The sequence below is a fragment of the Scyliorhinus torazame genome, unplaced genomic scaffold (genome assembly GCF_047496885.1).
Source record: "Scyliorhinus torazame isolate Kashiwa2021f unplaced genomic scaffold, sScyTor2.1 scaffold_778, whole genome shotgun sequence".
In the NCBI taxonomy this organism is placed as follows: Eukaryota; Metazoa; Chordata; class Chondrichthyes; order Carcharhiniformes; family Scyliorhinidae; genus Scyliorhinus; species Scyliorhinus torazame.
The window spans coordinates 23,168-41,028 of NW_027308505.1; the positions used below are offsets into that span (position 1 = coordinate 23,168).

The 17,861-nt window shown below is 50.8% G+C and overlaps 1 protein-coding gene across 1 annotated transcript in view; it reads right to left on the bottom strand.

Annotated features, from left to right (window-relative positions):
• Window positions 1-2,154: 2,154 nt before the first annotated feature.
• LOC140406659 (ETS translocation variant 1) overlaps window positions 2,155-17,861 on the bottom strand; it is a 52,811-nt gene continuing 37,104 nt past the window's right edge. The window contains exon 4 of the mRNA XM_072494663.1: window positions 2,155-7,641. Coding sequence (XP_072350764.1) covers window positions 7,420-7,641 — 222 coding nt within the window. The 3' untranslated portion in view covers window positions 2,155-7,419. The remainder of the gene's footprint in view (window positions 7,642-17,861) is intronic.

Here is a 17,861-nt window from a genome sequence, read left to right on the forward strand (position 1 = left end):
CAGGGTCTCACTTCCTCACCCGTGGCCGAACTCCACCCCTACGACCTCACTTTCCTCCGGGCTGCCGTCCACGTCATGGGCCATCTACTCTGCCATGGTTAGGGGCCACAGGTCCGGCAGTCCCCCTCCAGTCTTCTCTCGCTCCCGGTGGTTGTCGGCAACATTCTCCTGGGGTGGGGGAGCAAACAGAACACGACAGTGTTAGACAGGGTTACAAGTGTGAAGGACGGGGGTTGGTGCCAGGGGCACAGTGTTGCCTCCTCACCCTGGCCACCCTGAGGAGGTGGTGTAGTTTTTTATGACACTGCTGTCCAGTTGGACAGTGTTACCCACAGCGCTGACTACCTCTGCCACCTGCGCCCAGGAACGACTGGCAGCTTCCTTCCCGGGCCGGGGTACACTTCTCCGCTACCATGTCCAGGAGGGTCTCCAGCTCGGCACCCGTGAAGGGGGGCCACGAATTTTGCTGCTATCTTGTTGGCTGGGATGGTGTGTGTGGGGAGTGAAGTGTCTATATGCGGCTGCAGCTTGTCAGCCTCCCGAGTGTCAATCGCGAATCCCGTGGATCCGGCACCGTTTCTCATTGGAATCAATTGTGTTCCACGTGGCGCCTAACAGTAGCAGAATCGGTCCAGATGCACCGCCAGTTTTGCTGTCATGGAACTCTGCGCCGGCGTCAACACCTTTTAGTCGCAGAGACTGAGAATCCCGCCCGCAAAGTCTCAATGCGTGGATGTACCATAATGAACACCAGTTGGTGGTTTATGATTCATGCCATCCTGGAATCTGACCTGAACTAGCACCTTATGAAAGCAACAAAGAGGCTATTCATCCAATTGTACTTTGGCAAATTTTCTGACAATAATTAATCTCAGTCTTTCATATAAAATGTAAGAGTTTTTAAAAATGATGTTCAGTCTAAACTATGTAAATCCAGTGTTTGGGTTTCGATTGAAAGGATATGGAGATAGTGTGGGAATGTTGCATCGAGGTAAATGATCAGCCATGATTTAATTGAATATTGGGGCAGGCTCAATAGTTGAGTGGCCTAATCCTGTGAGATACAGGACCTGTTTGCAAAGTTAAAAAAAACTAGTGATAGTTCATTAAGTGTGATTTGTATTTTTATTTTACTTCTGCACCCTGGGCTCTGTGCATGCTGTTATATTAACAGTATTCTTGGAATTTCTCCTTCATCTTGGGCAGGAGTGACTTTAGCAACACAACAGTTTGTATTTATATAGGGTCCCGGGGGCACTTCTGAAGGATGAGAGTGGTCTGCTGAGCAGGTGATGTTAAATATTACAGAGGGAGGGCCAAAATCATAGTTAAGGAGAGTTAGTTGCTCAAGCACGTTTTCAAGGAATGAAAAGGTTAATAAGGTAATATAGTTTAAATATAATTCCAAAGAGATGGAACACAGTGATTGACAGAACAGTTTCTGATGACCAGCTGAGTGATGAACAGTAACCCATATTCAAAGCAGCCGAGGTTCTAATTAGGACATACTGATGGAAATGGCTTCTCCAATGTAGTGGAGCGAAACCAGAGGTTTTGAACTTGATGATGAGGACTCTTAAGTTTACATGCTAAGAGACAAAGGTGATGAGCAGGCCGAAACTTGCACAGGAGACATGGTCAAGGGTTTTTTGGATTCATCAGTCTTAAAAAAATGTCAACAAGGGTTGTACTTGAAAAGTTAATTCCTGATTTAATTAAGGCCTGGTTTCTGATGTGGAGGCTCAGAGGTGGGGACAATGGGCAATGTTCCAGAAGTTGGTCACTAATTCATATTATATATGTCAGCTACTGATTACATCTCCATCATACATCTATCCTATATAAGTTAATTAGCGCTACACATCTTAAAATATTTAACTTTCAAATGTGTGCATAAGTCTGTCGTGCATGTTTTCTTGCATACTGATGGCTGAAATAATGTTCTGGTGACACAAAATGATTGCATATGCAGTAAAAGTTGTTCTAACATTGACATTCCTGATCGGGAATAAAATAGACTTAAATGAAACCAAGTAAAGGTATTTCAGGATAACTCCATGATGGTTGTGTTCAATGTAGAAAATAATAACTGAACCAAAAGGAAAAACAAAGGGGACATTGCCAGAATGTTTTGTTTCAAACTACATATCTGAGTTCCTTAGGAATTGAACAGAGTTTATTATGCCATTACATTTTTCTTCATAAAGCAAAAAAATCATAAAGCAATACAAGAAATCCATGAACCCTTCAAATTGCTAAGCCTTAGCTGAGGAAATTAAACAATGAAATATACATTATTAATCCAAATGCTACTTTGTGGCCATATAAAACCAAAACATACATGATAAATACAAAATTACAAAAATTTAGAAAATTTCTCAGAAACAGCAGAAAAAATACTGTCCATCATTTACAGATGTCCCTCAATATTGTCTCTTTTTTTTGCTACATTAGATTTCCAGATGGCCATCTTCAGGCAGATGCAGTAATTTGCTTTTGCCTCCATCTTGTTTCGAGGACTCCTCAACACAATACCTGGTTCACCTGGCTCAAACCTGGAGATGATGTGATGGCACCTCGACATGTTGTGTGACAATAGGGAAAGATTTTCAGCTCAATGCTGTAATGTATTCAGGTTATTACTGAACATGAAATCTGTGCCTTAAAATGTTGCAACAAGAAAAAAAAATGCTTTTTGACACATAAAAGGATTCAAAACTTGTACAAATAAATGTCGTAAAAGTTTCATTGTCAGGACGTTGCTGAAATTTCCATTATTAGTTTTAGGAATTTTTGGTGAATGTTTGGGGCTTTAGGGGAAAAGGTATTTTATAATATTTGACCCTGCTATGAATTATGAGAAATCTAATTGGCAGCTTAGGATAAAAGCAACTAAGTGAGAAGAATCTTCAGGTGTGTGTAGATAGCACGGGGTGGAGGTCGATGTGCATTGGGTGTAAAATATACCAATTTAGCAAGTCTGGTGACCTGTGTTCACTCTGTGCATATGTTGGCCCCACTGTTATATTCATGAGTCTTTTTTTAGGTGTGCTGACCAGACCCGTAAACAGTCCCATCTGAAAAATAGAATGTGCTGACTATAAGCTGACTTGAAGACCCACTTCCATTGCTCCAAGGAGCCCTTGCTTCATGTGAGCAGAGTAATTTCTAGGTCCACAAGTCAACAAGCAATTCGACTTTGGCAGTTATCACAACCTAACAATCTTTATTGTCACAAGTAGGCTTACATTAACACTGCAATTAAGTTACTGTGAAAATCCTTCAGTCGCCACACTCCGGCGCCTGTTCGGGTACACAGAGGGAGAATTCAGAATGTCCAATTCACCTTACAGCATGTCTTTCAGGACTTGTGGGATGAAACCGGAGCACCTGGAGGAAACCCACGCAGACACGGGGAGAATGTGCAGACTCCGCACAGACAGTGACAAAAACCGGGAATCAAACCTGGGACCCTGGAGCTGTGAAGCAACAGTACTAACCACTGTACTCCATGCCGCCCAACCTAATCCGATCTTCACCTCAGCTGGTGCCCACATGACCGTAACAGCACCAACACTACTGGCTGACAGCAGAAAACTCGATAAGACCATAGATCAAACCTGGGAGGTTTCTGATCTGTTAGGTTCCGTTGCTTTCGTGCAGTAAAACTGAATAGAATCTATCATTCTTTCCAGAACTCATATTATTTTGCTGTTTTTAGCAAGGTGAGGAACACCAATGTTTTGTATCTATCCTCTGAATAATACACACCTAGATCAGGCAGTGGGTGGATTCCACCCCCCCCCCCCCCCCCCCCCAACTGTCTAATTGTCAAGGATGACTGCCCTCGCTCAGGTGGTTCAGCAATGTGACAGTCAGTGGCCAGTCAGGACTGTATCCAGTTCCCAATGCATTTCATTGCAGGAGCCAGATATTGAGGTGATTTGCTGGGGGCAGTGCGGTCATTTAGGGGAGGGTGGGGAAGAGGGGACGGTGGGAAGTATCGCCGGGGTCTGGCTGGCAGGCCCCAGAAAGGGGGGGGATGGGTGGACAGGTCAAGGTGGGCGGTGAAACATGTAGTGGAGAGAGGGGTGTGGTCAGACATAGATAATGTAAATTTCAACCCAGTGTGTATGAACATGCTCAATACACAATCCCAACAATGCACATTTACCATCGCATTCAGAAACACAACTAATTTTCTGTAAACCATTCTGAAACAGGCTGCCGCTTTGTACTGGATTCCATAATACATCCAACCCTGAAATAAAATTCACATTGCTGGAAAACTCTGCCACAAGCTTTGTGTGGAAAAAAAATAAAAGAGGGCCCCTGAAAATACTACAGAAAGACAGGGAAATAACTAGGATTAGTCATCCGAATCCAAACTCTCTCAGTACTTGTTCCATGTGAACCAGGCATGATTGCACTTGATGCGAACGACAAGGAATACAATTCAGGAAGAGAATGAGAAAGAGCAAGCTCTGTCCATTCATTAACATCCCAAAGTCACATCATGAAAATTCAGATTAAAGTTGACCATTGACCCTTGTATATATATTTTATATATGACAAGCATGGATGCAAGTGCTCTGTCAATTACAACACCAAATTAGTGCTATTTCACTTTAGGATTTGTTTCCAGCTATAAATTAACATCGCTCAATCCCAAAACGGGATTGCAATATGATTTACTGTGATTGTATGAAAGCTTTCCCCCAGCAGAAAGGAGATGAGTAATAAGGACGTGTTTTTATTTTAGACTTAGGTATACTTTCAGCAATGCATGTTATCACTTCATGCAAGATTTATGCTCACACTCTACCTCTTGCCAAATTACTCAATAGTAATTTTCAAAAGGGAATTGGATATATACTTGGAAATGAAAAATGTTCAAGGCTGCAGGAGAAGAGCAGGAGGAGAGTGGAGCTTTCAAAAAAGCAGCATAGACATGATGAATGCAAATAGCCCCTTTCTGTGGTGTATGATGCGTGATTATTTTAAACCGACTGTCCAAAAGAAACTAAATGACGATAACCAAGCAGTATTCCTGTGAGGTGCACATTCCAAATCTGCATTGTTGTATTGTTCAGGCAAAAGCCATTATTCCAGACTGCTTTCAGCATTTGGGCAGTGGTGAATGATCTCCAGCCAAAACGTTACTGTTTCTCTTTACAGATGCTGATGGCCCTGCTGCCTATTTCGGTTTGAGTTTCCATGTATAAACAGGTTGTATTGATTATTAGAAGCTGCTTGGTGATAAGGGTTATAGGAATTCACAAATCAAAAATCGAACGGTCATCCCAGATTATACTGAACAATGAGGTCCCAGTGAAGTAACCATTCTTCTGTCCTCTTAACCCAGGAGAATGATGGACTAGGGTGAAGTGAAGATAAAAACTGAGCTAAACAAGAAAAATATAATTGTTTACTGGTGAACTAGATAGGAACAAACTTGAAGTTTTAAAGGTATGTTATTCATAGCCTATTCTTTTCCCTTTTTATTACCCCTGATTATTGCATATTCATTTGCTATAGTGAAGTTCTTAAGTTTTTTGTGCATTTGATAATTGTTTACTCCAGAGTAACTGTCTAATACACAGAGGACTTGATAATATTCAAATCAAAGACTTATTCATCCGGACAAATCATAGATTTTAAGTATTTTTTCAAAAGTCCAGAGCACATTTTCAAATAACAGTAATCAGGGATTAAAGCCGCATAAATCTCTTAGTTTCAGTTTCCACAGAAGCCTATTCATTATTCTGATAGGATATAGAGGTGTAACAAATGTTTAATGATACACATGTTCTTTATATCTTAAAAATAAAGATATTTAGGCTCCTAAATTAGTCAGCTTTCTTATGAGAAGGGACAAACGCAGGTATCTTCTCACAGCCATACTTAGCACTGGTATACATTACTGACTGAAGAAAACTCTAAGCTTCAGCAAAGCGAAGAAAAACATCTTACATACCCAGTGGTTAGAGCAGGAACAGACATTAATCCTATGTATATCTGTAACTTTGTCAGAAATGACAAGAGTGCAAATTCTGTCAAATTCGGCATACGCGCTGTCCTTTCACTTGCACAAGTTCTGCAGTCTAAATATACCACCAGTGTGACTTTTAACTACAGTCCTCCAATTGCTATAGAGAAATATTGTAATTAAAAAAATGCAGTCACAAATATGAGCGATGGTTTTGAATTGATGAAAGGTCATCTGATTTTGAGGAAGCTTTCGACTAGCATGGTTACCTATTGAGAACAACCTTGTAAGTATTCTGAATTACATTAGAGTAGGAAAGTTTAATGTGTTCATATCAAAGTACTTTGTCTAGCTGTTAACCTGTTTAACATAAATGGGTTTATATATGTTGAGACAATAGATATGAATGCCCACATGCTAACACTGTTCAGCGTAACTCATGTGTTCTAAGAACTATCAAAAAGTAAATTGTCCGGTTTGTGAAGGTTGTGTTCTTGTCATGGGTATCATGTCTGGGCTACTTCAGTGCCTGGATTTGAAAGCTGATGTGGGTGCAAATAAAATGTTACCATGGACAGGTTACATTGGACAGGTTTGCATTGATCTCAAAGTCTTTCACAGAAAAATCTTCTTTCACAAGCTGTAGGTGGATAATCTTTTACCAATTCCTAAAGCGTACAGTTGCTTATAGTATAACTACAGCATAAGCTACATCCTAAGCAGTAAATGTTTCAAGTCGTCTATTCATTGTCCTGAAATACTACCTGGACTTAGAGCAATCCTTCAAATTTCTTCAATAAACCCTGTTTAAAAGAATTTACAGAAAAGGAGACTGCAGCAGAAGCTTCAGCATATTCTAGTATTCATATATTTTTAACAAATATGACACAGCAGTAAAATGCTTGACTGTATATTAATGTGTACCCTGACAAAAAAGTACTATGTACCTACTCAGATATAGATTCTTAAGGAGTGCTGGCTGTGTTAACACAGCAATATTAGATATGCAATTTATTTTATTACTGATATCAGCAGATTTCTTGTAAGTTTGACTTAGTAAGTTTTTAGCTGATATGAAACAAAAATCCATATGATAGCATCAATCAAACCATTTAATGTCCGTAATTCCCAACCCGCCCATCCCTCCCTGCCATCAAAAAAAAAGCATGAAGGCTAAAATGAAAACCACTGCCCCCACCCCATCCCGCTCCCCACCCCACCCTGAAAAAAACATGTAGAACTCTAATGAGTCTTTTCATAAAGTGCACTGTCCCTGGTGGTGGACCATGGGGTTAATGCGACAGAAACACGTGGACCCACTGCTTGATGTCAGGGATGCTGAAGAGATGAAGTAAATCCTGGGTCACGGTCTACAGAGGAAAATAATAGAGATAAAGGAAACACGGAGTGGCTGCCCCAAAGTGGTTGCATCAGTACACATAGGCTTCATTGTATGGATGGGGATTGCAACAGCCACTATCTTGTATATAGGCCATGTTCTCATCAAAATGGGAGAGAGGGACAGTGTCCTCTTCGTTGATGTGACGCTCGATATCAGTTTTCAGCACGGGCCTCTGGTTATCTGGGAAAGCCATTGAGAAAAGCGCTTCTGGATCACAGACAAATTTATACACGTATCTTTCTCCAGCAACCTGCAAAAAGGAAAGAAACATTTTCCCATAAAGATTAAAACTTCAAAACAAATCAAAAGCACAATCAGGCTGAATAGCTCATGGCTAAATTTGTTCGCCAGTCCCAATGGCTGGAATTTTCCACTGCAGCCATGGGGAACGCACGGTGGGGCCAGCAAGCCAGTTAAATCCCTGGTTCACATCGGTGGGATCAGAGATTCCACCAATGTGAAAGGCTGGAAAATTCTGCCCCAAGAATTTGAAACTTTAATATTAAAAGGTTAAAAAATAACTTCAAACACAAGAGAAAAATGTTACAGATAAGTTGTTTTTTCTGCGGAATTATTAGAGCTTTTCATTAGTGACCGCATTAATGTGACAAACTAGTAATGTTAATGATCTGGATTGTTTCTTTACTGTATAACCTGACTGAAGAACCTGTAAATATACAGTGGAGATCAACTCCAAATAACAGATGTAATCCTATCTATTTATTTAAAAGGAATGGAAAATAAGGTAGGAACTTTCACTATTAAATATTACGCTCATCTACAGAGTACCAAAATGCTAATTCATTAGAGGTACTAACAGGCTAATTGTGATTTTTTTCTGCAGTGTTACAAATGTGGGTTTTTAAGAGAGTGTTATGGTTTGGGACTAGTCTTTAAATTTAGGTCAAACAAAAGGGCCTGTTCTGAAGTTTGCCTGATACTAAGCCTGAGTGCCTGATTGTTAGGAATCAAAGGAAAGTATAGATCGTTTTACTGAGAAGAGTGCTTACATAAGAACATCAGAACTAGGAGCAGGAGTAGGCTATCTGGCCCTTCGAGCTTGCTCCGCCATTCAATGAGATCATGGTTGATCTTTGTGGACTCAGTTCCACTTTCCTGCCCGAACACCATAACTCTTTATTCCTTTATCCTTCAAAAAACTATCTATCTTTACCTTGAATACATTTAATGAATGAGCCTCAACTGCTTCACTGGGCAGGGAATTCCATAGATTCACAACCCTTTGGGTGAAGAAGTTCCTCCAAAGGTCAGTCCTAAATCTACTTCCCCTTATTTTGAGGCTATGCCCCCTAGTTCTGCTTTCACCCGCCAGTGGAAACAACCTGCCCGCATCTATCCTATATATCCCTTCATTATTTGATATGTTTCTATAAGATCCCCCCACATCCTTCTAAATTCCAACGAGTACTGTCCCAGTCTACTCAACCTCTCCTCGTAATCCAAACCCTCAGGTCTGGGATTAACCTCGTGAATCTCCTCTGCACACCCTCCAGTGCCAGTACCTCCTTTCTCAGGTAAGGAGACCAAAACTGAACATAATTCTCCAGGTGTGGCCTCACTAACACCTTATACAGTTGCAGCATAACCTACCTAGTCTTAAACTCCCTCCCTCTAGCAATGAAGGACAAAACGCCATTCGCCTTCTTAATCACCTGTTGCACCTGTAAACCAACTTTTTGCGACTCATGCACTAACACACCCAGGTCCCTCTGCACATCAGCATGTTTTAATATTTTATCATTTAAATAATAATCCCTTTTGATGTTATTCCTACCAAAATGGATAACCTCACATTTGTCAACATTGTATTCCATCTCCAGACTCTAGCCCAGTCACTTAAACTATCAAAATCCCTCTGCATACTTCCAGTATCCTCTGCACATTTTGCTTTACCACACATCTTAGTGTCGTCTGCAAACTTGGACACATTGCACTTGGTCCCCAACTCCAAATCATCTATGTTCGGAGACAATGGCAACAGTCTGTGTATTGACTGTGGAGGCTGCATCTCCAAAGTCCCACAAAAACTGGATTATAAGTAGTTGAACAAAATGAAAGAGAGTTGGGTTTTCAGTGATAGTTAATTAGCTTTTATTCTTACACACAAGGCTGATGTGTTTCCTGCTGCCATGGGGAGGAGCACAGAGGAAGCCATTTTTGAGATCATAGACATAGATTAACATAGAACATACAGTGCAGAAGGAGTCCATTCGGCCCATTGAGTCTGCACCGACCCACATAAGCCCTCACTTCCACCCTATCCCCATAACCCAATAACCCCTCTTAACCTTTTTTCGACACTAAGGGCAATTTATCATGGCCAATCCACCTAACCTGCACATCTTTGGACTGTGGGAGGAAACCGGAGCACCCGAGGAAACCCACGCAGACACGGGGAGAATGTGCAGACTCCTCACAGACAGTGACCCAAGCCGGGAATCGAACCTGGGACCCTGGCGCTGTGAAGCCACAGTGCTATCCACTTGTGCTACCTTGCTGCCCTAACATCAGGTTACAGGCTTCCCTACAAATCAATGAATACCAGATAGACACCAATTTTGTGTGGTCAGAGGAGAGAAGAGGCTGTTTTACCTTTGTTAGGTACCATAGTTGGATGTGGTATTCTGGAAAACGAATTGAGGCATGGTCAGGGGGAAGAAGAAAATGAAATGAAATGAAAATTGCTTATTGTCACGAGTAGGCTTCAATGAAGTTACTGTGAAAAGCCCCTAGTCGCCACATTCCGGCGCCTGTTCGGGAAGGCTGGTACGGGAATTGAACCGTGCTGCTGGCCTACCTTGGTCTGCTTTAAAAGCCAGTGATTTAGCCCAGTGAGCTAAACCAGCCCCGGCTAAACCAGAATCGTCGGGTAAAGCTTTACTGCTCACGGTAGATTTAGGAAACTCTCCAAAAACTGAGGAAAGCACTAGGCGATCGTCACTTGAAGTTATTACACATCAAAATAGCTACAAAGAAACCGATTGGAAGCTGGGAGCAGCTGTGTACTATTTGCTAAATGGACTGTAATTCCATGGAGAGTGTGATGTGCATTAGGTATTAAAAGGGGGAGGTTCATCTCTGTATTTTAAAGTATAAGTTGCCTCCAAAAATAAGACAGTCGTGCTTTAAGTCATTTGTTGCAGTAAAAGTTTTGAGTTTTTAAAAGTGACATTCTTTCAGCTATTGACTAGAAGTTCGAATGTTTTTTTAAAGACAGTTATCAGTCTCTATGGAGATTGTAACAGTAGAGATCTTTATCTGACCAAGGCTCAGTGAGTGCAACCACTGGGAGTAGCATTGATTGACTCCAAAGAAATACTATAGATTGCTAGTTTTCTACCACTGGATTCTAATTGGGAAAATACAGCTGTAATTTAACCAAAAATGAATTTTCCAAGGATTGAGTTTTGAGAGTAGAAGATAACTGTCCTTCCGCTTTTGACGGTTTCTGAGTGATAGGTTAGAGATCTTCTTGCTTGCTGTAAAGATCTTGGGCGGGATTCTCCCCTACCCGGCGGGGCGGGCGACCCCGATGCCGAGGAGTGGCGTGAACCACTCCGGCATCGGGCCGCCTGGAAGGTGCGGAATCCTCTGCACCTTCAGGGGCTAGGCCGGCACCTGTGGGGTTCGCGGCGCGCCAACTGACACGGAAGGGGCTTGGCGCCGCGCCGAAGGGCCTCCGCCGGCCGGCGCGAGTTGGCGCATACGCGGGAGCGCCAGCGTGTGCTGGCATCATCCCAGCGCATGCAGAGGGGTTCGTCTCCGCTCCGGCCATGGCGGAGGTCCACTGCAGCCGGTGCAGAGGGAATGAGTGCCCCCATGGCACAGGCCCACCCGCGGATCGTGGGCCCCGATCGCGGGTCAGGCCACCGTGGGGGAACCCCGCGGGGCCACATCCCCCCCCCCCCCAAGGATACCCGCAGAGCCAGTTCCCGCCGGTAAGTACCAGGTCTAATGCCGGCGGGGCCGGCATAAAATGGGGGCCGCTGCCAGTGGCCGCCGACCGGCGCGATTCCCACCCCCGCCAAAACCCCAGCACCGGAGAATTCGGCAGCCGGCGGGGGGCGGGATTCACTCCGCCGCCCCCCCCCCCCCCCCCCAGCGATTCTCCAGCCCGGCGGGGGGTCGGAGAATCCCACCCCTTGGGCGTCATTCTCCGACCCCCCAGAGGGTCGGAGAATGGCCGTTGGCCGCCGTGAATCCCGCCCCCGCCGAAGTCTCCGAAGGGAGAAAAGTCGGCGGGGCGTTAATGGCGCCGCTGCCGCGGAATGTCACGGGTCTGCGCAAGGCAGCCGATTTTCGGCCTGCCGATATTCTCCCTTCCGGATGGGCCGAAGTCCCGTCGACGTGATGACCGTTCACGTCGACGTGAATCAAACCTCCTTTTCATCGGCGTGACCCGGTGCTCCAGGCTCACGCCAGTTGGGGGGGGGTCCGTGCTGGGGTGGAGGTTGGGGGGGGTCCGTGCCGGGGTGGAGGTTGGGGGGGGGTCCGTGCCGGGGTGGAGGTTGGGGGGGGTCCGTGCCGAGGAGGGGGGTGGGAGGGCAAGTGAGTTGGTCCACCTGGCCAGGTGCCAGCCTCCAACAGTTGGACCCATGCGGTCCATGCCACCTGGCTGGGGGGAGGAGGGGATATGGGCAATGATGACATGTCGTCGTTCCCCTCCCCCCCCACCAGGCCGTCATGTTTTCAGATCATCCAGCGATGTTGGCCGCCGTGGTGGCAGCCGCTCATGTCTATGTTGCCCTGGATGAGGAGGAGGAGGAGGAGGAGGAGGAGGAGCATGCCAGAGAGGCGGCGCAGGCTGCCGCAGAGGGGCAGGCGGCAGCCGCCCAGGCTGGAGGGACACCTGACCGACAGGACGAGGAGGGGGAGGAGGACATCGCGGCCCCACGGCAACGGAGGCACCCGAGGGCGCCCCGTGTGTACCGGCCCCGGCAGTCATACCAGGACCTCACAGACCGGGAATGCAGGAGGAGACTCCGGATGAGCCGGGAAACCGTGGCACACATCTGCCACCTGCTGGCACACCTGTCACCGCGTGGCACTGGCGGGGGACACCTTCTCCCCGTATCCGTCAAGGTTACGGTGGCCCTGAACTTTTATGCAACGGGGTCATTCCAGGCACCGAGTGGGGACCTGTCGGGCATATCGCAGACTTCGGTGCACCGGTGCATCCGGGCAGTAACAGATGCCCTATATGCCATGGCGCACCGCTACATCCGCTTCCCCGTGGACCGGGCCAGCCAAGATGCCCGGGCCATGGGCTTCTCTGCCGTGGCCGGGTTCCCCATGGTCCAGGGCGCGATCGATGGGATGCACGTCGCCGTGCGGCCACCTGCAGATAACAGGGCCGTGTTCACTAATAGGAAGGGGGCCTATTCGATGAACGTACAGGTGGTCTGCGACCACCGCATGATGATCCTGCACGTCTACGCCCGTCACCCAGGCAGTGTACACGACTCATTCGTGTTGTCGCGGTCATCCATCCCCGGCATGTACAAAGGACGCCATCCCCGGCTGAGGGGCTGGTTGCTGGGCGACAGGGGCTACCCATTGCGATCGTGGCTGATGACGCCTATACGGAGGCCACGCAATGAGGCGGAGAACCGCTACAATGATGCCCATGTAGCGACAAGGGGAGTGATCGAGAGGTGCTTTGGCGTGCTGAAGATGCGTTTCAGGTGCCTGGACCTCTCTGGGGGCGCCCTCCAGTATCGGTCAGATAGGGTCGGCCGCATCATTGTGGTGTGCTGCGTCCTGCACAACATAGCCCAGCAGAGGGGCGATGTGCCACAGGCAGAGGAGGGCGGAGTGGAGGAGCAGCAGGAAGAGGCCCAGTCCTCCCCAGATGGGGGGGATGGGGGCAATGGTCAGGGCAGACAGGGTAGACACAGGCGGGTGGCTGTCCACCGTTACCGGCTGGCCCAGCGGGCACGGGACAGACTGATAGACGCCCGCTTCACTGACTAGATGGGCGTGGGAATCGGGTAGTATGGCCACAGACCGCACACCATGGCAACAGCCGACCACCCACACCCCCCACCCATCCAGCACCCTCACCCCCCTCCCCAACCCCACCCACCCCACCCGCATGCACACCACCCCCCCCCATTGCCGATCCACCTGCGGCACAACGGGCCGGGCTCACACAGTTGCGGGTGGACGCGTGTCTATCGCAGGCCATGGAGGATGATGACAACCCGCCCTGCGATGAGCTCCTGGCTCTACATCGTTGGACTATGTCTGACCCATGGCCACAGTACCACCATCCACCCGGACCATCCCTGCATGCGGCTGTGACACTGCAGCGCACGGTCCCGTCCTCTGCCCGGGGGATGTTGATGGCGGCCCAGGGGGAAGGGGGCAGACTCACCTAGGGCTGAGGTAAGACCACCCCTCACACACACACTTGCGCTCAACGTACATGACACCCCCGCACACTTTGGACAGAGCACAAAGGCAGCTTCGGTAGGTGTAACATTGACTTTAATAACCAAAGGAGTTCATGCACGTGCCCTAGCCCCTAAAACTCATCTGTGCCCTGCACCCGTGCCAACTTACTCAGTGTCTAATTGTTTGGCCTTACGGGCCCTTTGACTACGTCTACGTGGTTCCCCAGACGGTACAGCAGAACTGGAGGTGGACTCCTGTGATTCCTGCCCTCTGACACTGGATCCCTTTGGCGGCCGTTTCCTGGGGCGTCCTGGCCTAGATGGGCCAGGCTGCGGCCCGGGCGACTGGGATGGCGAGCTGCCAGCCTGTCCTGCCCGTTGCCCACCCGATGCACCTGGGACGGAAGGGGGGGAGTCCGAGGTGTCGCGGTGTACCGGGACCTCCCCTACAGAGGGAGCCGGGACGGACCACACCACCTCCTCCTCCCTCGGGGTGCCCGATGGCCCCCAGGCCTCTACATGGGTGGGGGATGCGAACGGACTGGCCATCCGACGCCCCCCCGACATCTGGCGCTGCCAGTCCTGGAGGCCCGTGCTGGTATCGACAGGGGTCTGCAGGTTTGCAGCCATGGAGCCCAGGGTGTTGGCAAACCCTGTCTGTGACAGTGCGACGCCGGCTCGCACATGGCCACTGGCGCCTATGCCCTCAGCGATGGCCTGCTGAGACTGGGCCATGGCCTGCAGAGACTGGACTATGGCGTTGAGCGCCTCTGCCATCTGGCGCTGGCACTGGCTCATGGTCTCCTGTGAGAGGGCAGCCATTTCCTGCGCCACAGACGCCGCCTGCACGGAAGGCCCCAGGCCTCGCAAACCGTTCCCCATGTCTGACACCGTCGCAACCATTGCCTCCACCGCGGACGCCACCCGTGCGGTGTCAGCCTGGGTGGCACGCATGACCGGCACCACTCCCAGCTCCTGGACGCGGGTGGACTCCTCCACCTGCGACCGCAGCCGCCGCAAGCCGCCCGTCACCCTCTTCGCTCGTCTCCGGGTCGGTGGTTGCATCGGATCTATGTGTGGGTGTGGTAACTGCAGGAACCCGGGATCCATCACTGGGCGGCAGATGTTCGCTTGGCCTGGGCTGCCCTCCGACCGCCCGGTCCCTCTGCTGCTCCTACCTCCACCTGCTGTACCAGGACGGCTGTGTTGTGCGCACCAGTGAGTGTACCAGACGCCTCATCACTAAAGTGCCCAACCGTGGTGAGTGTTTCTGCGATGGTGGAGGGTGTTGGTGACAGCAGTGGCGTTGTGTCGTGCTCTTCGTCCCACTCTGAGTCCATGGCACTTTGGGGTGGGGGTTCGTCTCCACCCATCCACTCTGACTCACTGTCCGGTATTTCATCTTCCTGGGTAGTGCTGTCCCGGGTAGGGGTGTCCTGGGTAGTGCTGTCCCGGGTAGGGGTGTCCTGGGTAGTGGTGTCCTGGGTATTGGTGTCCTGGGTAGTGGTGCCCTGGGTAGTGGTGTCCTGGCTCGGATGTGACGGGGGCCTGTGGCTGCCCCCCTCATCGCTGGGTGGTCGCTCCCGCACGTGACGGGGGTGTCGTCTCCCTGTTGCTCCAGGTCTCTCCGTCTCCTGTGGTCTCCGAGGGGCATCCTGCGGGCGTCGCATGCTGGAGGGTCCGGGTCTCTCCGTCTCCCGTGGTGTGTGAGGGGCATCCTGCGGGCGTCGCATGCTGGAGGGTCCGGGTCTCTCCGTCTCCCGTGGTCTCCGAGGGGCATCCTGCGGGCGTCGCATGCTGGAGGGTCCGGGTCTCTCCGTCTCCCGTGGTCTCCGAGGGGCATCCTGCGGGCGTCGCATGCTGGAGGGTGCGGGTCTCTCCGTCTCCCGTGGTCTCCGAGGGGCATCCTGCGGGCGTCGCATGCTGGAGGGTGCGGGTCTCTCCGTCTCCTGTGGTCTCCGAGGGGCATCCTGCGGGCGTCGCATGCTGGAGGGTCCGGGTCTCTCCGTCTCCTGTGGTCTCCGAGGGGCATCCTGCGGGCGTCGCATGCTGGAGGGTCCGGGTCTCTCCGTCTCCTGTGGTCTCCGAGGGGCATCCTGCGGGCGGTCTGCATCTGCGGGGATGGGTGCCTGGACGTTTGGTCCTGCGATACACAATGAAGCATGCATGGTTAGACATCAGGCAGTGATCAGGTGATACGGGGGAGGGGGATATAGGGGAGGGGAGATATGGGGTCGGGCTGTCGGTGGCTCACTTGCTACTACGCCCCCGACCTCTGCATCAGCAACCTCCCGGTCCTCAGGTCCACCAGCCAGTTCCAGGGCCCTTTCTTCATGTACGGTCAGTGGCCTGTCATCAGCGGGGCCTCCTCCAGTCCTCACATGCTCCCTATTGTTGTGTGCGCGCTTCTCCTGTGGGGGGGGGGGGTGGGTGGCAGGGGTAAAAGGCAACACTGTTAGGCAGGTATATGAATGCACGCCATCGGTTGCGCGTGCATTGCAGAGGTTAAGGTTAGGGCTATATTCACTTGGGGATATGGGGGAGGGGGGATATGGGGGAGGGGGGATATGGGGGAGGGGGGATATGGGGGATATGGGGGAGGGGGGGATATGGGGGAGGGGGGGATATGGGGGAGGGGGGGATATGGGGGAGGGGGGATATGGGGGAGGGGGGGATATGGGGGAGGGGGGATATGGGGGAGGGGGGATATGGGGGAGGGGGGATATGGGAGAGGGGGGATATGGGAGAGGGGGGATATGGGGGAGGGGGGATATGGGGGAGGGGGGATATGGGGGAGGGGGGATATGGGGGAGAGGGGATATGGGAGAGGGGGGATATGGGAGAGGGGGGATATGGGAGAGGGGGGATATGGGGGAGGGGGGGATATAGGGGAGGGGGGGATATAGGGGAGGGGGGGATATAGGGGAGGGGGGATATGGGGGAGGGGGGATATGGGGGAGGGGGGGATATGGGGAGGCTCACCCTGCCTGCTCTGACGAGGTCGTTCACCTTCTTGTGGCACTGGGTGCCTGTCCGTGGTGTCAGGGCCACAGCGGTGACGGCCTCTGCCACTTCCCTCCACAGACGCCGGCTGTGGCGTGGGGCAACTCTGCGGCCGTGCCCGGGATACAGGGCGTCCCTCCTCTGCTCCACCGCGTCCAGGAGCGCCTCCACATCGCGTGACTCGAACCTCGGGGCTGAGCGACGGCCAGCCATCCAGTCGGGTGTTGCGGTCGGGTGTTGCGGTCGGGTGGGGGGGAGCAGCGTGGCCTTATGAGCCGTCACGCCGTGCAGCGCGTATGACGCTGCACGGCGTGAACCACTGCGCAAGCGCGGATCCCGTTACGTCGCTGCTAGCCCATTTTGGGCCGGAGACTATCGACCCATTTTTCCGACGTGACGCAAGTCGGATTTGCGCCGTTTTTTGCGCCGATCGGCGGACTTTCCGCCGATAACGGAGAATTTCGCCCCTTAAGTGAATAAGCTTGAACAGTTAATAGTAGGCACAGTGGGCGAAATTCTCCCCCAATGGCGGCATGTCCACCGACTGGCGCCAAAGCCGGCGCCAATCAGACGGGCATCGCGCCGGCCCAAAAGTGCGGAAGGCTCCGCATCTTTGGCGGCCTAGCCCCAACATTGAGGGGCTAGGCCGACGCCGGAGGGATTTCTGCCCCGGCAGCTGGCGGAAATGGCGTTTGTTTCCCCGCCAGCTGGCGCGGAAATGCGGCGCATGCGCGGAAGCGTCAGCGGCCGCTGTCAGTTTCCCGCGCATGCGCAGTGGGGAGAGTCTCTTCCGCCTCCGCCACGGTGGAGGCCGTGGCGGAGGCGGAAGGGAAAGATTGCCCCCACGGCACAGGCCCGCCCGCGGATCGGTGGGCCCTGATCGCGGGCCAGGCCACCGTGGGGGCACCCCCCGGGGTCAGATCGCCCCGCGCCCCCCCCCCAGGACCCCGCCCACGCCGCCTGGTCCCGCCGGTAAATACCAGGTTTGATTTACGTCGGCGGGACAGGCAATTCCTGGGCGGGACTTCGGCCCATCCAGGCCGGAGAATCC